The 24196-nt window shown below is 40.5% G+C and overlaps 1 protein-coding gene across 1 annotated transcript; it reads left to right on the forward strand.

The window, feature by feature from the left end:
• Positions 1-3582: 3582 nt before the first annotated feature.
• On the forward strand, positions 3583-18621 carry ubtd1b (ubiquitin domain containing 1b). Its single transcript, XM_015963630.3, has 4 exons — positions 3583-3860; positions 16930-17157; positions 17243-17400; positions 17976-18621. Exons 1-4 carry the CDS (start codon positions 3779-3781, stop codon positions 18243-18245), a joined length of 738 nt encoding a protein of 245 aa, XP_015819116.1. The 5' UTR covers positions 3583-3778; the 3' UTR covers positions 18246-18621.
• Positions 18622-24196: the final 5575 nt, after the last annotated feature.

The following is a 24196-nucleotide window of genomic DNA, read 5'->3' on the forward strand; positions in this document are numbered from 1 at the left end:
TTTCCTCAGTAGGCATGTGAGGAGTTTGGTGAGACCATAGAGCAACACTTCTGTACGGCTTCCAGGAGATTCTGGTCAACAATCTGGCACGTCAAGAGGGGAAATCAGTGCTCTAACAACACTGTTTATAGTGGGGATGGTGTGCAGCTGACCTCGACTTGGGAATGGGAAGTAGTGGATTGGTGGGTGAAGAACTTCGAAGACCTCCTCAATACCAGCTTAAAGGCCTAGTGGTATGAGTATCTGAGACTGGGAGATTGTGGGTTAAAACCCATGGTCGGGTCATAATAAAAAAATTGGACCCAATGCCTCCCTGCTGACACTCAGCATAAAAGGGTTTGATTGAGGGTTAAACCACCTTTGTGTACTGGTGTTATGTCAGCCTTCCGGTCAGTTCCGCTCTTGAAACGCGTTTCCCCACCGCTCCGCACCACCCAAGCGGCAAAAACGTGCAAACTCATTACAAACTCGTTCCCGCAGTGCGCTCTGGTTTTGGTTTAATACAAGCCACAGATCTAAGTTGTGTTTATTTATGAAAACTTTGTAGAAATGAGCTCCATGAGCCAAGCTCTGGTGTCACAATGAGAGGTTCAGCCATGACACTCTGTAGATCACCTGCTGCTGATGAGAGGATTTCTCCTGTCAGTGAAACAGGTGATCTGCTGCCAACCCCAACCCAACAAGCTTCTGTTCCTAGCGTTACGTCAATATGTGTTCCCCCCTCGAAATCTGTTTCTTTTGCACCCAGCTGCGAGTTTGAACCATTCACTCGCAAAAAATGTGTGTCCTTACCCTAACCATAACCCTGAAACAAACATAAAAATTGTGCTACACATAATATTTTCAAAATTTATATTTATGCAAAACATACCTTTTTGGTGACTGGGTGGTTATGGTTGGGGTAAGGGTTAGGGTTATTTTTTGTGATTGGGTCATTTTCACTTGCAGCTGGATACAAAAGAAACAGATCTCGAGGGTGGAACACATATCAATATAACACCGGAAACCAGCTGTCCCGCTGAGCCACACGTCTTTTCTGGTGGTCGGTTCTGACCTGGTTCTGACGGTGATCTAAGTTCCATCCATCCATCCATCCGCTTATCCGGAGTCGGGTCGCGGGGGCAGTAGCCTAAGGCGAGAGGCCCAGACTTTCCTCTCCCCAGCTTCTTGGGCCAGCTCCTCCGAGGGAATCCCAAGTTGTTCCCTGGCCAGGTGAGAGACATAGTCCCTCCACCGTGTCCTGGGTCTACCTTTAGGTCTCCTCCTGGTTGGACGTGCCCGGAAAACCTCACCAGGGAGGCGCCAGGAGGCATCCTGACCAGAAATCCACATTTAATTTTTTAAACCCTACCACGGGTCTCCGGAGCCCAGAAGTCCCGTCTTTTCAGCTGCACAAAACGCCCTCAGGTACAGAGATAAAGGCGTTGTTTCTCTTATCTGGAAACCCGTGGTCTTGATGTCCAGACAGGCTGGAGTTGGCACAGCCTTCACACACTATAGTTTATCCAAATGAACACAGTCCAACACTAGTAAACCCACACACTCACTGGATAACATGACCTCTCTACCCTAAAACTAGCCACTGTCCACACTGAGCTGAGGCGGCCTAGCTTCTAACTCCCTTTGGTTAAGTCAGAGGTTCAGATTTAGAAAAAGGAGCCTTTTTAGAAGCTTTGCTGAGAAAGGATACTTTTTACTAGAAAACTTTGCTGTTATGTATTTTCAAACAAAATATCCACAATAAGCATTTCAAATAGTATATGAATTAGAAAAAAATCCTCCAATTTGCTCTTTAAGCTGGACAATATCAAATATAAAAAAGTGTTCACATATAACTAATCTTTAATGAAAAAAAAATAGTAATAACTTTTAATTTTAATATTGATTTTATTTCATTTCTAAGGTGTAGATGTCTGTGAACATTACAGAAAATTCTGATTGGTGTAAAGATTACATGATATTATTAATAACAGGTCATGATCTAAAGCGGGTCCATCTGAGGTATAAAACTCTGCTCAGGGCCTAAAGCCCTGCAGATATGTGTTTCTATAAATACCAACAGCAAATAAATAACAGCAGCTGGACTCTACTTTGGTTTTGCAAGTTTTGCATGCTCACATTTACCAGCAGCTCTGCCAGTTGATTGGTTCTTTTGGTAACTAGTGATGTCAGTTCAGTTCTGGTACTGAGCGGCATGGATGCATCAGTGGATTTTACTGTAGTAGAAGAAGAAGAAGAAAATATCATTTCTATAGCGCCTCTCAAGATAAAAATCACGAGGCGCTTAAAGTCAGTGTTCATAATTAATTAAAGAAAGGACAGGGAAGCATTGTTAACTCAAATATACCATTATAATTCTGTGAACATGTATAGATATTTTATTAAACATTTTTTCCAGCCTGTAACTCAACTTTTTTTTTTTCAAATTGCATCAGATTGATGCTTTTAAATAAAATATGTCCACTTTTTTCTTCTGGGGGGCCATGCCCCCGGACCCCCCTAGAGTAGTTTAATACTTATCATCTTTTTCATGTCTGCTCTTTGGTGCTGGTGCACACCTTGTGGTGGAATAAGAGCAAACAAATTGCAACACCCACACTTAAAAAAAGCTTGCTACGCCCCTGAAAGGACCAAATAGCTCCTGAGGCGGCCATGTCTGCAGCTCACCGCTCCCCCAGGGGATAGGTCAAACGCAGAGAATGAATTTCACCAGTGTTGACTAATGGGACTTTAATCTTTAATTCATGGGTTTAATTAAAGTTAAATTTAATTAAATCCACCAGCACGTCTTCCAGTCAGGGGGCAGAGTCGAAGGGACCTTGGATTGGACTCTCCAATCTCTGGAAACAAACAAAATTGTCAATAAATAAATGAAATTGTGAAAAAATAAATATATACATTTGGAAATAAATAGTAAAATTAAAAATAACCCAAATAAATAAATAAATAAATAAATCTTGTTTTGGCAGGATGAGTCCATAAGTTTTTGGATTGTAGTAATAAAATATTATTAAAAGTAACGCTTAGAACTGTAATAAACGCGTAATAGATGTGTCCAAAAATTTCCGAGGATACATTTCTCATGTACCCTACCTGAGTGGCTTTGCGCATGCGTAAAAAAGTTCGGTTGCGCTAGCTCACCGCTCCTAGTCACCTTTTACCAACTGGGTGTTAAGAATCGATATAGGTGTTCTTTGGGAAAACGAACCGGAGACCACGCCAGGGGAGTGAAATACTTCCTCCCAGCGAGGCTTGCGGAAAACCGTAGCGACTTGCCTATCATGGTCAAAGCTCTAACATGCAGAGGAATAAATAATCTCGGAAGTGCTGAAGTTTGTTTACGGACGATGAGGTAGCTAACTCGTTAGCCCAGTTAGCCTGTTAGCGAGAAAAGCTGCGCGTTTTCATAGTTTAACAACGTTTATAATGAATTCAGCTAAGCAGGTGGGTTGCATTGAAGACAGCTTTACCTAAAATTGAAAAGTAATTGTTTGATCGTGTGCTTGCGTTTGCTTTAGGCGAGCCACAGGATTTCAAATTAGTCAAACACAAAACAACGTTTGCTTAAAAAGTCGAAGAAACTGCTCATCCAGGCTAAATCCTTCAGGTATAACTAGCCTGATCCGTGATACTGGATATACCACTGTGGTTACGAATGACATATCAGGTTTGCGGTGTTGTACCTGCGACTCCTCATCAGCATCAGACCTAAGCTCGTCGTATTGGTCCACGATGGCCCCCTTGTTCAGTTAATAAGTCCAGTGGAGTGAGTTGGACCATGGGAGGATGCGTGGGGAGATACTGGAACGGCTGGGAGGACTCACGCAGCCGAGGCTCGTCCAGGAACGGTGGAAGAGGAGGTAAGGCTGTTTTAAAGGACTTTTTGGGAGTCAAAAAACAAATGTGAGAATTACACACGTGTCAGTATTGAAACTTAAGTGGCTTTTTATACTTAAAAGTTAATATGTGTTAAAGAAACCAAGTGAAAGATCCTTGCGTCTCACTTCTGTGCCAGAGATTGGTTCTAAAGCTTGGTCCTGCTAGCTGTGCAGCTTCCCAGCAATTTTCTGGCTCTTATTCAGCTTCCAAATCCTTGGGCTTGTCGGATGGATTGTGTACATTGTGTGGAATTACTGTTTGGGATTAAGAACGAGCCTGTGGTTATTCAATAGTTTTGTTATGAATAAAAAAAAAGTTTGTGTTTTTTTTAGTGTTTCAAAACTGATTTGTCAGATCAGATCTGAATCTCCACCCTGATTTAAGCTTGTGTGTGAGCACAATTAACCAAATATACATCATCAGTGGAGCCCTAATATCAGGATTCACTGTCACAGGAAAAAAAACTACATTGCTGTTGTAGTGTAGTGTAGGAAGTCCTTCAAGCTTATTTAAACAAACAAAATGTAACATAAGGAGAAACGCTTCATGGCGGAAAATGACTGCCTGAGTTACTAACCCATTTATCCACCTTCAGATGTAGCATAAAGTTGTCAAATTTGTGGTAGTTAAGTACAATTATTTTCATTTATTCCATCAGAAGAAAAGCAGACATTGACCCAGTAAAATTATGTATCAAACACAATCCAGAATGTTAAGATGTGATTTTCTTTCTGATTTACCAGCTGTTACAACATATTTAGTGACTCTACAGAATCTTCTTTTAAAGTGGCAGTGTGTAGTTTCCTGGTGCTAGGAGGCAGTTCATATACACATTTCAGGGTGGTTTTTCATCATATCGCCATGATTGTCGCTAAAACATTACAGAAAATGTTGTTACCTGTGGAGCAGAAAACATGCAACCTCGGTGTGACTTCTCAGAATTTGATAGTCCTTCAGTTTATAGGGAGCCTGAGTCTCTTCCTCTTCTGGTCGGCTCATGGTTCCCCGGAAGAACGAAAAAAATGAATGCAAGTCAACTGGGCTAAAAGAGCGATTTTCTAATCCGCTTTGTTTTACGCCCTGGATCGCGCATATATTCTGTACTTTTATTTAAATGAAAACTAATGATGTGTGTTTCGACCACTTCAGTCACATACTTAGAAATTTCTAAGCTTGTAAAAGATCGTAATTAGCATGACTATAAATCAGACATCAGTACATTGCATAAATGGCATCACCACTAGGGGTGGGAATTGATACGTTTTTTATCAATGTCAACGGCATTGTCGATTCTGTCTGTCGATCCAATTCCTTACCAATTCCCTTACCAATCCCTTACCAATTCCCTTATCAATTCGAGTAGTAAAACAGGTCGCAAAAAACTAACTGCGTACGGCTCCTGCAAACCTGTCAGTTTCTTTATGATAAATAATCAGTTGTACTTGTATTGGTTGGAAAGATCTTTCCGAATGTTCTCCGTCATGCTTCCTGTGAAGGCAGAATCATCTTCTTGTTCGGTACAGTGTGGCTTGAGTTTGAGATATTCCCACACGTTAGAAACCTTTTCTCCGGGTGTCGTCATCTCTTTTGCATTCACCCTAGTTGCTTGCTCTGCTAACTGTATGAACTGTTGGAGCTGATAAAAAAAATGAAGCGTTGATTTAAAAACTATAAATTGTATATTTTTTGTAATTGATTTAATCAAGTTATTCAAGTATTTGTTTTAGCCCTAATGCACATAGAACAAGTGTGGCTAAAAAGATGCTGATTTGATGAGGAAGTTTGCAATATCTCCTCCAAGACTAAAGATGAGCATGAAAAAAATCACCCGATCAAAATGGTTGAATGATTCATACAATTGCTCCAACTTAACACCATGTTTTTATGTGCATTACTATTCTTTGCTTACAGAGAGAGTGGTTCTGAGTTTTCATAACACCTTTCTTATACACTCATGAATACAATGGATTTCAGAGCTGCTTCACCATGCAGCTGCTGCTTTTATGAGCCCAGCTGGAGGAAAATGCCTGATATTGCTTCATCTGTCTGCAATGCATTGCTTCATGTTTTATTTGTGTGAAGCAAGGCTGTCTTTGAATCACTCCCTTTTGTTGCCGCTCGCAGTTCAGACACAAATGCAAAACCACAATTATTCCCATCAACCTTGTTTCTTCTTCTTGAGTTTCATAAAGTAACTAGGATTTTCTGGGAGCCATAATGGTTTTAGAGAATTGTCTCTGTCAGACATTTTTGTTTTTCAAACACTGTATCTTTATTCTTTAACAGAGAAATTAGGGAATTGCTCAGTAAGAAATAAAATCACAGCACAGAGATAAGTTTCTCTGCTGCAAAAGGAGCTGCTGTTTCTGCATCAGGACCAGATGAGTCTTGTTGAGCCTTATTGATTATTGCACATTTGCTGGTTATATATGTGATTTTTGTAAACTGAAGGTTCCTTTAAAGTTAACTGAACTAAATCCTAAGTCTGGCATCCTTAGCACATAGATACCCATGCGCAAAACAGAACCTTTTAAAACTACATTTTAGTAAAAAAAAAAAAGTTCAAAATGTTGGCTGAGGCAGCTCTGCAATTTTGTGTGGAAACTGGTGGCAATTCCACTGGATTAGCAGACTGGGGTGGTGGTCCCCCTGTTTAGAAAGAGGGATCACATGGATGAAAACTACAAAAGGGACTATGTTGCATACATGAACGAAATAATAGAAAGAGGAGATGTGGAAGAAGTACACAATGAAGGAGTACCTGGTGAATAATGGTACTCCCATCATGGGATTTACCACCCCAGAAAGCCCACAAAACTGCGTGTCGTATTTGACTGTTCTGCCAAACACAGCGGAACAAGTCTCAATAATCATCTCCTCCAAGGGCCAGACGTGATTAACAACCTGACAGGCATTCTCTTGAGGTTCAGGCAACGTTCTATTGCTTTAATGTGTGATGTAGAAAAGATGTTCCATCAGTTTCATGTCATTAAGAAGGACAGAGATTATCTACGTTTCCTCTGGTGGAAAAATGGGGATATAAGCACACAATCTCAAACCTACAGAATGAAGATACACCTTTTTGGTGCAGCGTCATCTCCAGGCTGTGCAAATTATGGACTCAAGTACTTAGCAAAAGAACACTTCCACTCACATCCAGCAGTTTCACAGTTCATAGAGAGAGACTTTTATGTTGATGACGGAGTAACAAGCACAAAAACAGTAGAAGGAGCAATCCAATTAGCACAAGAAGCCAGAGAAATTTGCAGCAAAGGCAACCTCTGTCTCATTAGGGTTGTCACGGTATGAAAATTTAACCTCACGGTTATTGTGACCAAAATTATCACGGTTTTCGGTATTATCGCGGTATTTTTTAAACGGTGTTGCATATGTTCAGAAAGCATTGATAGTCCTGTTCTACACAAACTGAAATAGTTCTGAAAAGGTTTAACAGTGTTTATTAAAGCTAAAATAACACAAAGCCTTAGCAAAAGTGCAACTTTTCACAAGTAAAGGAACAAATAGCTTATTTTTCTGGAACATGTTACAGTTGTCAGTGCAGGTTTAAATTATACAAATCCAAACATTCAAAACATAAACAATATGTAAACAAATCAAAGAAACACCACTTGTTTTCTCATATACTTGTTTTCTTCATTATCAAAATGAAAATCTAAAACTCCAGTCCACACTTGACTTGAGCACTGTACAAGTCAACCTTAAAAAATATGTATTTAAAATAAATAGCCACTTTAAACAAATTACTAAAATAACTACTACACTATGTAATCAAATCCAAATGTTCAAGTATAAATGGCATGAATAAGTAAACAAATCAATGACAAGGAACTAATTGTGTATTTCTCTTCATCATCAACAAATAAGATGTTTCATCAGCAACAGGGTGTCCGTGACACGGTTTAAATGCTGGCAGAGGGCGCTGCGGCTGCAGTATATAGTGACTCGTTGTATTCTCCCTCAGCCAAAAGTCCTCACGTCATGCATTTCAGCTAAAATGCTAATGTTAACTTACCTTGCACTGGCTGTGGAGACGTGGGTGATGGTCACGCAGATGTGCCATTAGATTCGAAGTGTTGCTGCCTTCTGCAGACACTTGTTTCCTGCACGTTCTGCAAACGGGATAGCCGTCTTCTATTAACTGTCCCTCAGCATTTTTCAGAAATCCAAAATATGCCCATACTTCCAATTTAGTCTTCTTTGAGGGCTGATGGATGTCCTGGGCGCTGCCGTCGCCTCCTTCGGCCATTATTTCAGCTTCAAAGTTTTGGTGCCGTTGCAAACTAAAAAGTGCGTGTGCGCGCCGCGGGAACTTCAGCTGAAGCGACGGTGGCTGGTAAGGGTCATCGCGCCGAAACCGCGGCCACGGTAAACCCACCGAGATAATATAGTTTTTTAAAAACTGGACGGTTATTTTTATTGTCAACTTTTTTACCGGGGTTTACCGCTATACCGGTTACCGTGACAACCCTATGTCTCATCATCATCATTTCTCTTTGTGCCAGGAGGCACATAAGGCAAGGACATCATTTTTCCACAGGGAACGATTTCCAGCTGCTTCTTGTTGAGTTCCATGAACACCATCCTGCTCTGTTTCTCTCTGCCTCAGCCACTTGCCGCCAAGTTGTTTTAGGTCGGCCTCTTTTCCTTCGACCTTCAGGCGCCCAACCTAGAGCCACAGCGCAGTCGCTAGGTTGGGCGCCTGAAGGTCCTCTGTCTCCACAAGGTAAAAAAGTTGACAATAATAATAACCGTCTTGTTTTTTTAAAATATATTATCTCGGTGGATTACTGTGGCTGCGGTGTTGGCGCGGTGACCCTTACCAGCCACCGTATCATCTGCTGAAGTTGCCGGCGGCACATGCGCACTTTGTTGTTTACAGCCAAAACTTTCTTGAAACTAAAGCTGAAATAACGGCCAAAGGAGGAGACGGCAGCGCTCAGGACATTTATTATCTCTCAAAGAAGACAAAGTGGGAAGTACGGGCATTTTTTGGATATTTGAAGAATGCCGAGGGACAGTTGATAGAAGATGGCTATCCTGTTTGCAGCACATGCAGAAAAAGTGTCTGTGAAAGGCAGCAACGCTTCAAATCTCATGACACATCCGCATGACCATCACCCACAACTCTACAGTCAACGCAAGGCAAGCTAACGTTAGCGTTTTAGCTAAAATGCGTGATCCGAGGATTTGGGTTGAGGGAGAATGCAACGAGTTGCTATATAAAGCAGCCGCAGCGCCGCTACCTGCATATAAACCGTGTCGCTGACACCCCCATGTTGAAATGACGCTATGCATTACGGGGCTCCCAGGGGCAGATAAGAGTTGGTCTCTCTCTGAGAATAATTATGAATTTAACAATGATTACTGCCTGATGACATTTTCCCACATCTGCAAAGCTCACTGGAAGGACACAAACCGAGGACAATATTTTCCTGATATAGGATTTATTACTCAAGTAAGGGTAAAAAAGTATCTGATTAGAAGGCTACTTGAGTACTGAGTATCATCTGATCTAATATTTTTAAAATGATGACATCAAACAGACAAAAAATAAGAAGTTATGGGCAAATATTGGTATTTTAAAGACTAAAGGGGAAAAATGTAAACAAATAAACAACATACAGGTGCTGGCCAGTAAATTAGAATATCATCAAAAGGTTGAAAATATTTCAGTAATTCCATTCAAAACGCTCCTTTTGCCTCAATAACTGCAGTAATGCGGCGTGGCATGGACTCAATCAGTCTGTGGCACTGCTCAGGTGTTATGAGAGCCCAGGTTGCTCTGATAGTCGTCTTCAGCTCCTCTGCATTGTTGGGTCTAGCGTATTGCATCCTCCGCTTCACAATACCCCATAGATTTTCTATGGGGTTAAGGTCAGGCGAGTTTGCTGGCCAATCAAGGACAGGGATACCATGGTCCTTGAACCAGGTGCTGGTGGTTTTGGCACTGTGTGCAGGTGCCAAGTCCTGTTGAAAGGTGAAGTCTGCATCCCCATAAAGTTGGTCAGCAGCAGGAAGCATGAAGTGCTCTAAAACTTCCTGGTAGACGGCTGCATTGACCCTGGACCTCAGGAAACAGAGTGGGCCAACACCGGCAGATGACATGGCACCCCACACCATCACTGACGGTGGAAACTTTACACTGGACCTCATGCAACGTGGATTCTGTGCTTCTCCGCTCTTCCTCCAGACTCTGGGTCCTTGATTTCCAAAGGAAATGCAGAACTTGCTTTCATCAGAAAACATAACTTTGGACCACTCAGCATCAGTCCAGTCCTTTTTGTCCTTGGCCCAGGCGAGACGCTTCTTGCGCTGTTTCATGTTCAAGAGTGGCTTGACACACGGAATGCGACACCTGAATCCCATGTCTTTCATGAGTCTCCTCGTGGTGGTTCTTGAAGCGCTGACTCCAGCTGCAGTCCACTCTTTGTGGATCTCCCCCACATTTTTGAATGGGTTTGTCGTCACAATTCTCTGCAGGGTGCGGTTATCCCTAGAGCTTGTACACTTTTTTCTACCACATTTTTTCCGTCCCTTCGCCTGTCTGTTAATGTGCTTGGACACAGAGCTCTGCGAACAGCCAGCTTCTTTAGCAATCACCTTTTGTGTCTTGCCCTCCTTGTGCAAGGCGTCAATGATTGTCTTTTGGACAGCTGTTAAGTCAGAAGTCTTCCCCATGATTGTGGTGCCTTCAAAACAAGACTGAGGGACCTTTTAAAGGCCTTTGCAGGTGTTTTGAGTAAATCAGCTGATTAGAGTGGCAGCAGGTGTCTTCTATATTCAGCCTTTTCAGAATATTCTAATTTTTTGAGATACCAAATTTGGAGTTTTCATTAGTTGTCACTTATGAATATCAAATTTAAATGTAATGAACATTGGAAATACATTGGTCTGTGTGCATTGCATGAATATAATGTACAAGTTTCACGTTTTGAATGGAATTACTGAAATATTTTCAACCTTTTGATGATATTCTAATTTACTGGCCAGCACCTGTAATTACAAAATAACAAATTTTAGGCAGAAGTTAGACACAAACTGAGGACAATATTTTCCTGATATACAGGGTTTATTTTGAAAATGTAACACGTTTAAAAAATACCGCGATAATACTGAAAACTGTGATAATTTTGGTCACAATAACCTTGGGGTATACTGGGGTTCCCAGAGAAAACACCCATGCAGCACAAGGAGACACAGAAATTAATTTAGACGAGTGTTTTTATGGATGGTGAGGGGCACTTGGTGATAAGTGTTAGGGAAGGGATGTGATTCTTCAGCACGTCAAAAAATTCGATAATAAAAATAAGTGAAAAGATGTGTGTAGGTTGGCGACGTTCATGTCACTTTAAGAAGCTGTACCACCTTGAGTCACATGACAACGTGACTCAATATTATACACAGCCCCATCTAGTGGACAACTTTTGTATTTGCACATAAATGTAGTTATCGTCCTTATATCGTGATGTTGGTTTTAGGCCATATTGCGCAGCCCTAATTCTTAGTCACCCTTGATGGAAGTTTCCTTCTTAGTTTTTTTCTTTGTGATTTATCTAAAAGAAAGAAACTTGAAATAAAGAGAAATGGGAACACTAACAATTTCTAAACCAAGGTGAATTTATGAGTCTTTTTGAGAGTCTGAGGAAAAAATATATAATTTCCATGTTAGGCTGAGTGGTAGGAACTAAAACTCCACCAGCTCTCGTTGACCCAATCACTCCTGAGCCACCTGCACTATAAATAATTAGTTTGACAGAAAGACATCCTGTTGAATGTGAGTAGTCCTCTATTCTATCTACACTCAGTGATCGGCATCACTACTGCTGCAGCTTTTATTTTATTTAAATCTCAAATGTACATAACTGCTTATTCTGGTTAAGGAATATTTCACAGTACTTTATAAATGTGAGTATTTGGAAGATGTGGTGGTGAATAAACAGAACAGCAGAAACATGATCCTGTTTTTCTAACTTTATGATGTTTTCCTTAATTCAGTGAGTGCATCTCTGGCCTCTTCGTGCTTTATGTGTTAATGCTGATTGGTGGGAAGCTCAGGTAAGGTTACATGGACGCACACAGGCTTTGTGTGCTTCATGCATATTGCAAATAACCAGCCACCTAATTTTAGATTCAGATGACACAACAGGATGTGGTGTTTTTCTGTCTCTGGTGACAGCTTGCACTTGTCTCTCCTGTCAGCTCTGTTTATTTCTGGTAAAGATGAACGCCAGGAATTAGAATATGATGTTATGTAATTTGTTACACGATTATGAAGGTTTTAAAACGGGTTGGTAAACATTCTAGAAGTATTGTTTATCTATAAATTTATAGGTACTTATGATAGATAGATAGATAATCTTTATTGACAGACTCTTAGGTCCAGATAAAATACATATAAAACAACAGATCAATGAAACAAAATAGATAAATAGAATAAAAAGATAACAGCATAAAATTGAATAAAAATCTAAATGTAATTAAAAGCTTTACTATAAACTGTTCCACACAAGGTTAACCACACAAACACTTCAACCAGTATTTCCTTATACTGGAGAAATAGCGACAACTGCTCACAGTAGGATCAGTGATTGCTAAAATTATACTGTTGGCAGAGCTATCCAGTCGGCCTATAAAAGTGAATATGAGTTTTCTTAAAAGAGCTTTAAAAGTACAAACGCCTGCTGTTACAAACATCTGACTGGCACTGCCCCCTCTGGGTATTTTAAGTATGATCCTTAAGGCATCGTTGTATGCAACTTGCAGCTTGTTCATGCTGCTTTGATTGTAGGATGACCACAGTTGGGCTGTGTAGAGCGGAGTACAATATGCTTTAAATAAAGCCACCTTAACTGGAGGTGAACAAAAACCAAACTTACGAGCTATAGTGTTAGCTTGTGCATACAGCTTACAGCACTGTCTGTGGATGTCAGCATCATCACGCATTTGATCGGTTATAAAATGGCCAAGGTATTTCACCTTCTCACACACATTAAGATCACTATTAGACAGTTTGAACACAGGAAAGTTTAGCTTTTTATCCTGCTTGGTTCTACATATCAAGATAGCACTTTTAACAGCATTATACTGAATATCGTACTGCACACCATATTCAGAGCAGATATTTAGGAGCTGCTGTAAACCAGCACTACTTGGACTAAAGACCACCAGATCATCAGCATACATCAGATGGTTGATCAAAGTTGTACCCATCAAACATCCTGTGTTACAGGCTCTGAGCTGCACAGACAGATCTATTTATGACCTGAGCATAAACGCCATGCCGTGCTGCGTAAACATGAAATCCATTTTTATCCAGCTTTACCCACCTGTTAGTCCTTTTTTAATATTGAAAGTTACTGCTTGTTAATGAGGTGTATTTTAAAATGTTGCTTTCTTGTACAATGCAATTTTGAACTTGTTCTTGACAAATGCAGTTTGTTTTCCAAAGCTGTGTTTCATTGTAAAAGTCGTAATTTGATTACCAGTTGTAGACATTCTTTTGAATGACCTCTGTTTAGAGAAAACAACTCTAGAAGACACAGTTTTACTAGTTTTTAAGTATTCAATTCAGTTAGGTTTATTTACATGGCACCAATTCACAAGTCGTCTCGGAGCACTTAAAAAGCAAACATTTTGCATGTTTTTGTAATTTCCAGACTTGATTATTGCAGCTCGCTGTATGGAGGGATAACTCAATCTGCAATTGCAAGATTGCAGATGGTACAAAATGCAGCGGCAAGGTTAATTTATTGGGTAAAAATGGGATTATATATCTCCTGCCTTGAATGCATTATGGTGCCTACCTGTGAAATTGTGTATTGAAATGAAAACACTTGTTTATGATTTTCTATCACTTGCAGGAATAATACCACCATATCTTTCAGAGCTTTTAACTAGGTATGTTCCAAAAAGACCTCGTCACTCTGCAGATTGTGATTTATTGGTTGAGCCTTGGTTAACCGTAGGTCCTGAGGCGGGCGAGCATTTGCAATCCTGTCTCCAACACTATGGAATTAACTACTTCTAGATCAACTAATGTCAGAGGTTTTAAAGCTAAACTCAAGCACTATTTTAAAGCTAGTTAACAACTTGACAGGGTTTATTTTGGTCTTTTATTAGCTATAAATTAGGAACATTTTTATTCATAATTTTTATTTTAGCTGTTATTTATCTTGACCTTACTTTTGGTGTATTTGGTTGCTTTTGGTGATTTATTTTTACCGTGGCTTTATTATTGCTTTTATTTTTTGTTTTTATAAATCTTTAATGTATTGTACCTTGGGCTGCCTTGATTGGTTGTTGTATGGTGCGTTATAAATAAATAAGTTAAATGAAACATTCATATTGAACCTGCTTATCAGTGCATTGACTTTGGTTATTTATTCCAATTAGTTAAAGTAGCTTTCTGGAGTTTTCTACTTTCAGAATTTATGTATGGTTTTTCAGAAATCCGTAACAGTGATTATCTCATCATGTACTGTGATATTCTATAAGCAATACGTCTTTTATTTTTTTTGTGCTAAGCACGCCCCCTGCCCTACGCTGAAACTGAGCGCCGACCAGAACTAACCAATAGCATTGGACTACCGCTTACTTGCTTCAAATTTAAGGAATACCTTGGCTGATGCAGAGTTGATGAACTTTTCACGGACAAGAATGTCTTTAAAATATAAATATATGAGAACACAGCATAACATGAGAGTAATACGCATAAAACAACATGTTTTAGTTCTGTCTGTCGGCTACAGAAGCACATTTATAAACAAGAAACGTGAAGTCGCCATCTTAAAAAACTGTGCGACAGACTTTTTGTGTGATATGCTTGTCAGCCACTAGATGGTGCCATCGGATAAGAAAAAAACTCTGGAAAGAGGCTTTAAAAATTTCCTAACTAAGCAAACCCAGCAGATTGCATGGAGTCGCTGCTTAGTAGTGTCAGTGACTTTACAGCAATCATCACATGAAGCAAGCATTTAGCGACAGTGTAGAGGAAAACTCCCCTTTAACAGGAAGAAACCTCCAGCTGCAGAACCTGGCTTAGTATGAGCAGCCATCTGACTGGGGGTTTGAGAAGACAACAGATACAGATCCAGCGTGATATTGCTTGAAATGTTCTTTGTATACTGATGGCAACCAATTAAATAAATGTTTTTCTCATCATCTAATCATTGTGAGCATCCTGTTCCTCGTGATTGGATCATAATACTGCTCCTTTGACCGTCACATCACGCCTGATACTAAGCTCCAGGACTTTAAAAATATTTCAGAAGCAGAGCAGGAAATGGGAAAACCCCCAAGTGCAATCCGATTTTGGCTCACTGTCCCCGGGATAACTTTCCGCAGTAGCCCACCAAATTTCTCTGGTTCTCCAATGCTCTTCCCTACTAAGGAAATTTTAAAAGCACAAGAACCTGATTGTTTACTGTTTTTTTCCCAAATGGGTAGAAGGGTTGTTCTTGACCATGCTGACTGGAAGAAGCTGTTGAAGGGCAGGAGGTAACTGGTTTATGGGATGTAGAGGGCAAGGCCTGGTAGTTGGTATTGGCAGACCTTTTCCTCACATGACACTCCTTTCTGTCATCTTTTTAAATGTTTTTGGGTCTCTCTCCATCAAACCCTTCCTCGGTGTTGCCTGAAGATTAGCTTCATCTTCCCTTTTCTGTTTTAGGTTCTTGTTGGCTTTTGTTGCAGTTATGCCCTCTGAGGCAGGACGTTTCCAAATGAATTTTTCTTTTTTCTATTTCTCTGCTGTTTGATTATGTATGTCCTGATTCTTCATTAAATTGTGAAGTTGAAATTTTTATTTGTTCCTGAGTTTCTTAAAGCTGCAACTCTAGTTTGGACTCCCTGATGTTATCATCCTGCAGTTCTTTTAACAATTGTACATGTTTTTTTTTTAAATCAAAATCTTCAAACTTAGACTGTAGTTTAAAACTTTTTATGTACCAATCCTCCATTTTTGCTAACGGAGTAACCTCCTTTCTGGCATCTTTTTTGTAGTTTTATTAACTTTTTAGTTGAGCTAGCGCCCCCTATGGACGAGCCGCTACTGGTTGCTGGGTCTTTTTGTCCTGAGCGCTACAGTTAAAGAGAAACTATGCAGTTTTGTTTTGCTTTTAGCACCCCCTAGTTTCCGTTATTAATTCCCTGTTGAAAAACCAAAAGTGAAACTCTTCTCCTTGCTGTGAGTTTGTCTTTAAACACCTTAATCTAACAGCTGAAATGTCTCCTCAGCCTTCAATAGTTTCTACAGGTGTGGTTCATCACTGAATCAAACCAGTCAGCTGTGTTGATGATCTAAAACACGTAGGAAACGTGCTGGAAGCAGACTGCAGTACCAAGCATGTCAGCTCCATTTATTCTGACCACAGAGGGCAGTGGGGCTCTGAATGATATTTCATTAACCATGTAAAGGGTTGTTCTAGCACATTCTGGCTCAAGAAAATGATTAAAAAATATGAAAAAGTTGCATAGTACAGCTTTAAAGAACCACCCTGTAATGCAGCGAGTCAGGACGCTCTCCACGTGCCCCTGTAGAAGATGATGAGGATTAGAAGAGGCAGGTTTGCTTGTCTTGGGAGACGTTGCTGTGCCTTTCTCGCTACAGAGTAGGGTTGATAAATAACCGATCAACATCAAAAGTCAGAGCCAAATGGGTATATAAGAAGAAAGTTAGCCCGTGTTATTGGGTCACCCCATTCACGAGCGTATCCACCTCTGTCTCCCTTTCCTTTCCTTTCCTTTCCTTTCCTTTCCTTTCCTTTCCTCCTCATTTGATGCATCTGAAACTTCTAACAAGAGCTAGCTACTGATTTCCAGTTACTGTTAGACTGGCATCTCTGTAACGAGATCTCACACAGCAGCATCAGTTAAATCGGACTTCATACAGTGTAACAGGGTTACTCTTAAGGGTTTGTAATATTAATCTCATGCAGTGTTACACATCCAAGTCCCTTGTGATTCATTTAAATTACACAGTATCATCCTGACATTACCTTTTAAAGACTTGGACTCCTGTTCCGACCACAGGACGTAACGAACCTCTGAGAAAGGATCGACCCAAGTGGAAGAGCGACTACCCGATGACGGAGGGCCAGCTGCGTAGCAAGAGAGACGAGTTCTGGGACACGGCGCCAGCCTTCGAGGGCCGCAATGAGATCTGGGACGCCCTTAAAGCTGCTGCTGTGGCCCTGGAGTGCAATGACCATGAGCTAGCTCAGGCTATCGTTGACGGAGCCAGTATCACACTGCCACATGGTGAGGGAAAATCTCTTTTTACATTTATTTTGCTGTTGTACCTTTTTACATGTGTTAACGTCCTGTTGTTTGTAACGCTCCACAGGAACTCTGACTGAATGTTATGATGAACTTGGAACTCGCTACCAGCTGCCTGTCTACTGCCTGGCGCCACCTGTCAACCTCATCACAGAATGCAGCGATGAGGACCCCAGCGACAGCCCAGAACCCTCTATAACCTCCAAGAAGGAATTCCAGCTCAAGGTAACTGCACATCTTCTTTTTCCTTGAAGACATCTCACTTCTCATCCATGGAAACAGTGGAGCATGAGGGTTCAGAACCTTGTTAATGAGAGCTGGTTTACTAATCAGTCCCTAAAGGACTTGTCCACATGTGCAGCTGAGGCCTAATCTGAAACGAGAGCCAGCTGTCTACTTTTGGACCAGGGACACCGTTTTATGGACAGAGAAGAGTGATGGAGTAGAAGATGAATTTACAATGCAGCCCATGTTCAGGACTGGGGACAGAGACAGCATTTGTAAACTAGCTCTCATGAATGAAGATCGCGCTGCACGTTTTCTGTTTGAATGGAGAAATCTCATTGAATGAGTTGTTGAATGTTTTTCTGCACTGACCTGGGTCATCATGCTCTGGATGACTGAGAACCCTCTCCAGCATGAATCAGGAGAGACGATCAGTCATCAAGGAGCTTCACCGTTATCCTAACCACAAGCTACATCAAACATCACCTTCCAGCCACACCAATGTCTCCATTTGCAAGCTTCATGTCCTCGTGTGTCAGCTCTCATGCCTTCATCACTCTTTCACTCCCCTGTAGGTACGACTGTCCACAGGGAAGGACCTGCGTCTCAACGCCAGCATGGCCGACACCATCGGGCAGCTGAAGAAGCAGCTGCAGGCCCAGGAGGACATCGACCTGACCCACCAGCGCTGGTTCTTCTCCGGTAAGCTGCTAACGGACAAAACACGGCTGCAGGACACCAAGATCCAGAAGGACTTTGTGATCCAAGTCATCGTCAACGCACAGGCTCTCGGAGGTCCCAGGGTGTCCCCCACAGCCATCGCCTCTTCCCCCGCTTCTGAATAAACTCAGACGGGTGATGGAGGGCTGGAGCAGCAGGTGGAGGATGCTGCAGGAGTACATGTACCACCACCATCTCCCACCACCTCAATGCTGGATAACTTTATTCTTTTTGACAACAGCTGCTGCTACACAAAGTCTATCTGGAGGAGCAAACTCAAAGGGAATAATGAAACGTGCTGCTTTTATCTGGCGGACATGTTCAGCGTGGTTCCTTTGTGTTCCTGAGACCTCTGGAGTTTAGATGGTGTCTGTCACACATCTACCTTGCCTTTGGACTTCTCTTCTGCAGTGCCAACAGATGTTTGTGTTGTTCTTAAATCACATTTCCTCCTTATTTCTGCTCCACTACGATGAGAAATGCAAGCTGGAGCAAACGATGCAGAACATTCTCTTTTTCTGCTTTCATCAAGGAGATGACAGTAACTGAGCTGTTTTGCACAATTTAAGCTTATTCCTGTATTTTTGTGGTAGTTTGTGTGCCTTCTAATGAAAAGGGTTAATAACATGAAAGGTGTCTAAACCCTGTGTATTTTTAAATTCTCACTGCTGCCTTTTTAACGCTTTCTTAAATTTCACCTTTCTTGGTGTGTATGTGTGTGTGTTTGTGTAAGTAAATGCGAAGAATAACAATCTGAGTTGAATCAAATCAGCTCTAGGAGATGAATCTGATGGAAAAGAAGCTGCAGATCAGTTCTGCTGCTTGTCTTTTAGTTTGTTTTGACTGCTGCCTTACTGACTGCTTTTGGACCACTGAGAGGAAACCACAAAGCCCTGTATTATATACATATTAGGTCGCTAAAACCTTTTGTCCCTTTTTGTAAACCGCTGGTTGTAATTTTCTGCTTATTAAAAGTGGAGTAAATTGATGGGAAACACTTCTTTTCACTGAAACTGAGCGGTGAGTGTAAACTCAGATCCTACAAACAGCCGCAGTGCCTCTAGCTCCCTCTCGTGGATTTATTGTTATATTTATTGTTATAGTTAGACTTTTCATGTGTGAGTGATTTAAACACACTTCAGCTATGAGGGAGAAATTTAAAAATGAAACATGAGTCATGGTTCATGTAGTCCCTGCATGTCTAAATATCGAGCGTCCCCCCAAAAATCCCTCCCAGCTTTCCTTAGGTGCAATCCTGGCTGAAGGGCTGGAGAACACCAGTGTGTTATAGAAAGTTCAGTCCCAGCACACACCCCTCTACTGAACTACCTTTCGAACATATATTTGGGTGCTACATCCTCTCATTAACCCTTAAAGCACTACTATGAGAGAAGCCTTAAAGGTTGATAATGAGCTCACACTGCCAAAAAGAAAAATATGTGATTTGTTTTTATTGTTAAACGTTCCCATTCTGACTAATATTCTGTAGCTGCAGAAGTGTGGTTCTGTATAGTGTCAAGGTCCTAGTGACTGCATCACTAACAATTACTTAATCATATGTCATGGCAGATTTATCTTAAGCCCTCAACGCCGGTTGTCGCAAATTGGCATCAAACCTGCATCTGCTCCAAATGCAACCAGAATACTGCATGTACCTGCAAAAAATCCACAAGTGAAAAAAAAAATTATAATTCTTAACTAATTCAGGTGTTAAGGGGTAAAAGTACCTTTTTAAAATGAAAACCTAATTACTGATTTGAAGAAGCCCAATAAAACAAAAACAACATAGTTGAAGTGTAACCTGACCTGTAGAGGCTGGATGTAGCTTTCGGGTTAAAATTCATGATAGAAACATGATCGAGATGAAAGATTTTTAGTCTTTAACAACCACAAAGTCACAAATGTGTTTTAGTGATTTAATATTGAAAATATTAGGATATGAAACAAAATGTTGTCACAATGTTTGGGAAAAGAAGTCACTCTGTTGAAGCCGGTCTCACACTAACATGGACTGATCAGAGAGAAATGTGTAAATGGAAAAGAAACCAGCCCCAAGGTACAAATATGTGGAAAATAAGCTAAATTCTTCCTAATTAGCAACTAAAACTAATCCATTGACATACAAGACCTCTCTTACTTTGAAAATGTAGAAATTTCAAAACACAACAGTTCAAACAACTTTTTCTTGAACCTGAGAAGCATAAAAAACCTTTAGTTACTTCTAAGTTAATGAAGAAGATGCCAAACTTGTGATATTTCACTAAACCAGCTTTCCTATGTGTCTACAGCATGAAGGTCTTCGTTTTTACTCACCACTCTTTCCCCCCACAATCCTCCAGCATGGTCATCCCGGACGAGCCCCCAGTATGTTTTCACTCTGGCTTAAACACGTCGTTTCACGAGTTTTGGTCCTGTCACATATTTTGAGATCGGTTTTATTTCTTGTATAGAAACACTTTGGTTTAATTTTTGTGTTTTTTAGGGATTTTACGCAATCATTGTTGCAAACTTGAACTGACATATTCTCTTCATGTGCAATATGATGGATGCTGACCTCATTTAGATTTTTGTCTGTGTTTGTGATGAAAAGGTGCCCTCGTGTCAGAATCCGGGTCCAGACCAGCTGTCGTTTCAAACTTGCTTTAGATCATCAGTACCCGTCAGTGGGTTTAAATAGCAGATTTAGCCTTTAACACAGTCCCATTTCATTGACTGACATAGTTTGATTTCTTAATGTTTGCGGAGTGTTTTGACATGTTAGTCTTAGCTGCGAAGGTTGAACCCAATGAGCCTAAAAGTCGAGCTTTATCTGTCATTTCTTGTGTTTTAAGATCCTTGCAGCAGTGAGCCTTGATTGAGTGTTTGAACCCATTACTGTTTGTCCCTGTGCTCTTCTTTGTTTAGAATTTTTTAAGCATTAACCACTGAGCCGTGGTCAGTCCGCTGTGGTTGATTTAAAGGGACTTTAAATTCAAATGAACTCAGAAAACCTTTAAGAGCTGTAAAGGCCCTTTTAGTGTGCTACGGTTAATTTGCTAGATCGACAATGGCCATGTCCAAATTCAAACGCTGCGTCCTTTGGAGGCTGTCTGAATTGGAATCCTCCTCCAAATGTGGCCCACAAATATGTTTTTCTTGGATTTGAAGGACAGGCCTGGTGCATCCTTCATGGCCCACCATATCCCAGAATTTATTGCGGGCTGAAAGTGAGATTTTAGTCCTTGATGGTGAGCGAAGCGTGGGAGGAATAGAGGTTTAAGTGTAAGTATTTTAAAATATGTACAGAAATGAAAAGCTTAAAGCAGTTGTTTTCCAAGCCTTGGTTTACATAGTTGTTTTTAATTTAACTTTTGTCAAAAATCTTAAGGGAAATCATTGTAAAGGAGTTTGTATGGCTATAAAGAGTGAGTGAGGTGATTAACAAAAGCTGCAGAATTTTGAGCTCCATTTTCACTAACTTCTGTTCAGCTCTGATGCGGTTGCTAGGCAATGGGACAAATGGTGAGGTAAGGGCAAAAATAAATCTGACAGCTCGGTTGTTCTATTTCACAGCTGCTCACTTAGAGAACCGGGTCGGTGAAGAACCCGGCCTACGTGGACTAGGTAGGACAGGTCCTTCAAAGGATGCAGCCCGAGTTTGGACACAGCCTTGTACATGTTTAGACATCCAAATATAACCTGCATGCTGCTGGTTTCACTTTTGTATGATGAAAGATTCATTGTCTAGTTGCTAAGGTTAGGAATCTGGTATAATATCAAAGACTTAAAAAGTAGACGTGTAACTCCCCCAATAATAAAAAAACATGTGGTCTCCCACACTAAAAGGGTTTTTAACAGCTCTTAGAGCTTTCTGAACTAGAAAATCTGATCTACAAACTAGTAAAATAAATGTTTTGAAACAATAATTTCCCTTTGGGATTAATAAAGTATCTTTTGAATTGAATTGTTTCCCAGTCTGTGAACCTGCTAATCGCTAATTCGTGTTAGCAATAATTAATCTTCCTCATAGAAGATTTTCCTCCATGTTTATAGTTTTCTGATGTATAAGAATTATAATTTAAATAGGGTTGGGCATTGTTTGATTTTGAACAATTCCGATTCCAATTCTTCGTTTCGATTCCAGTTCCTATTGATTCCCGATTCTGATTCTTTCTAGAATGCTGCACACAGACAGGTGTGATCAGCTCTGAAAAGCGTTGATCACAATATGCAGATCATGTTCATTTTTTGCGGAGATTGGCCGTGAATTCCTCTTCTGGTCGGCGTTCTAGGAATCAAAATAAAAATACTCTGAACGATTCCGGGAAAAACTAACAGTTAGAACCGGTTCCAATCGATGCTCGATGCCCAACCCTAATTAAGGTTTTGATCAAATTAACGCCAGGGTTCACAAAATCAGCAGACGTTTGCTTATAGCCATGGATCACAGTCAGGACACCTTAATTATAGGGTTTTAGGACACATGGATGTAAAGTGAGTAACAATTGTAGCTAAACACATGACAACACTTAGTTGGTATGTATTCAACATGGTACAAAACTAAAACGCAGAATCAGAGTATAATAAAAATATCCGAGTGAGGGGTTTGTCCAAATGCATGTAAACATTAATATGCTGAGATACCACGTTTAATCCAGTTTGTTACCGTTTCATCCATATATATGACGTATTCTTGTTAATCGGATACTCATCAGATTATTTTTTAAGTGTAAGACTTCACACAGAAACCACTTTACTTCACAAGTTAACAAATATGCTAACTTGAGAGGAAACCCAAGGTGGCAGTGTCATATTGTCTTTAGCATTCATTTTCTCTAACATAAGACCTATTTAAGCACAACATGTTTATTTCTTGGTTTGTTTTTGTTGTCTAATATTTCTCTTTTTTAATTTTTTGGGTCATTTTGTCATTTGTTTCGGTTATTTTATGAGACATGATGGCACAAACAGAATTTGTTTAAAGCTGTGACCTTACACTCACTTTGGTGACTCAACTGGCCTTCAGTTATTTACTCCAGTCTGTGGACTTCTTTCTGTAACCATTTGTAAAGAACAAGAATACCAAAAAGCCACTTAATAGCTTGTTATTGAGCTTTTTCTCAGCTTTTCATACATCTAGGGCACATTTCTACAAATCAGAACATCTAATACATAACTAAAATATACTTAATACTTAGTACGTGTGTAGCTATTGTGTGAATATGAAATGATGCTGGTAGTAAAAGCCATAACAGGGCAGCACATTTTACAGAACGGCTTGCACTTAATGCCTTTAAATGACGGCAGTTTGGTAAAACTCAAAAACAGCCATATCTAAAGCACTAAATCAGATATTTTTCAGATTTTATGTATGTTTAAAGAAATTGGTTGTAGGGGAATATTAGGATTTACACGTGTTCGTTTATATGCAGATGTCAAATGAAATTGTCTTTTTAAACTGTTGAATAAAGTCAAAATGGTCCAAAAAAAACCTTGTTTGTTTTTCTGCTGCAGCTGATGCAGGTCTGCTTATCACTACAAGGTGGCGCTGTGATCTTGTGCAAACCCAGAGACTTACTGCATGTCTGTTCATTGAAAGCAGCTTGGTCCATCTGGAGAGATTCAAGGAAACGATAATTGTTTTTAAGGATTTCAGATCCACAGACAGTTTTTCTGTGCAAGAGGCTCAAGCTACAGCTAATGAGAAGGCACGAGCTGAAGTCAGTTCTTCCATAGCTGTTCTGTGTAGAATGCTTCGCTGCAACAGCTGCATGTTAACAGAAAAGGTGTAGCCTCCTCTCCATAGCATGTTTCTGCATGATTGTTATGTAAGCTCACATGCTGTTGCACATGAACGGGGAGTTTTTGAGTCTCTTTCTTAGTTTCTGCAAATTCAGTCAACAATAAAAGAGTCTCTGGAGGGCTGTGGTAACCCGGCCTGGAAAAAGTCCCTACTGACGGTGGGGTTTCACACGGGGAGCCGCTTGTGGTCACTCACAGAATCAGACTTACCCTGATTCCTGTTCCTCCTAAACCAGGATGACCTGAGTCTGCAGTAGAGGGGTTGGTTCAAGGGTGAAAGGAAAATTGTCTCAGA

This window comes from Nothobranchius furzeri, chromosome 16 (assembly GCF_043380555.1).
Source record: "Nothobranchius furzeri strain GRZ-AD chromosome 16, NfurGRZ-RIMD1, whole genome shotgun sequence".
Taxonomy (NCBI): domain Eukaryota; kingdom Metazoa; phylum Chordata; class Actinopteri; order Cyprinodontiformes; family Nothobranchiidae; genus Nothobranchius; species Nothobranchius furzeri.

What these genes read in the sequence shown, in the direction of transcription:
- ubtd1b (XM_015963630.3), top strand. Translation starts at nt 3,779, where the DNA reads ATGGGAGGATGCGTGGGGAGATACTGGAACGGCTGGGAGGACTCACGC. An exon ending in CAGTATCACACTGCCACATG is followed by an intron (nt 17,158 to 17,242) that starts GTGAGGGAAAAT and finishes AACGCTCCACAG; the next exon opens with GAACTCTGACTGAATGTTAT. An exon ending in AGAAGGAATTCCAGCTCAAG is followed by an intron (nt 17,401 to 17,975) that starts GTAACTGCACAT and finishes ACTCCCCTGTAG; the next exon opens with GTACGACTGTCCACAGGGAA.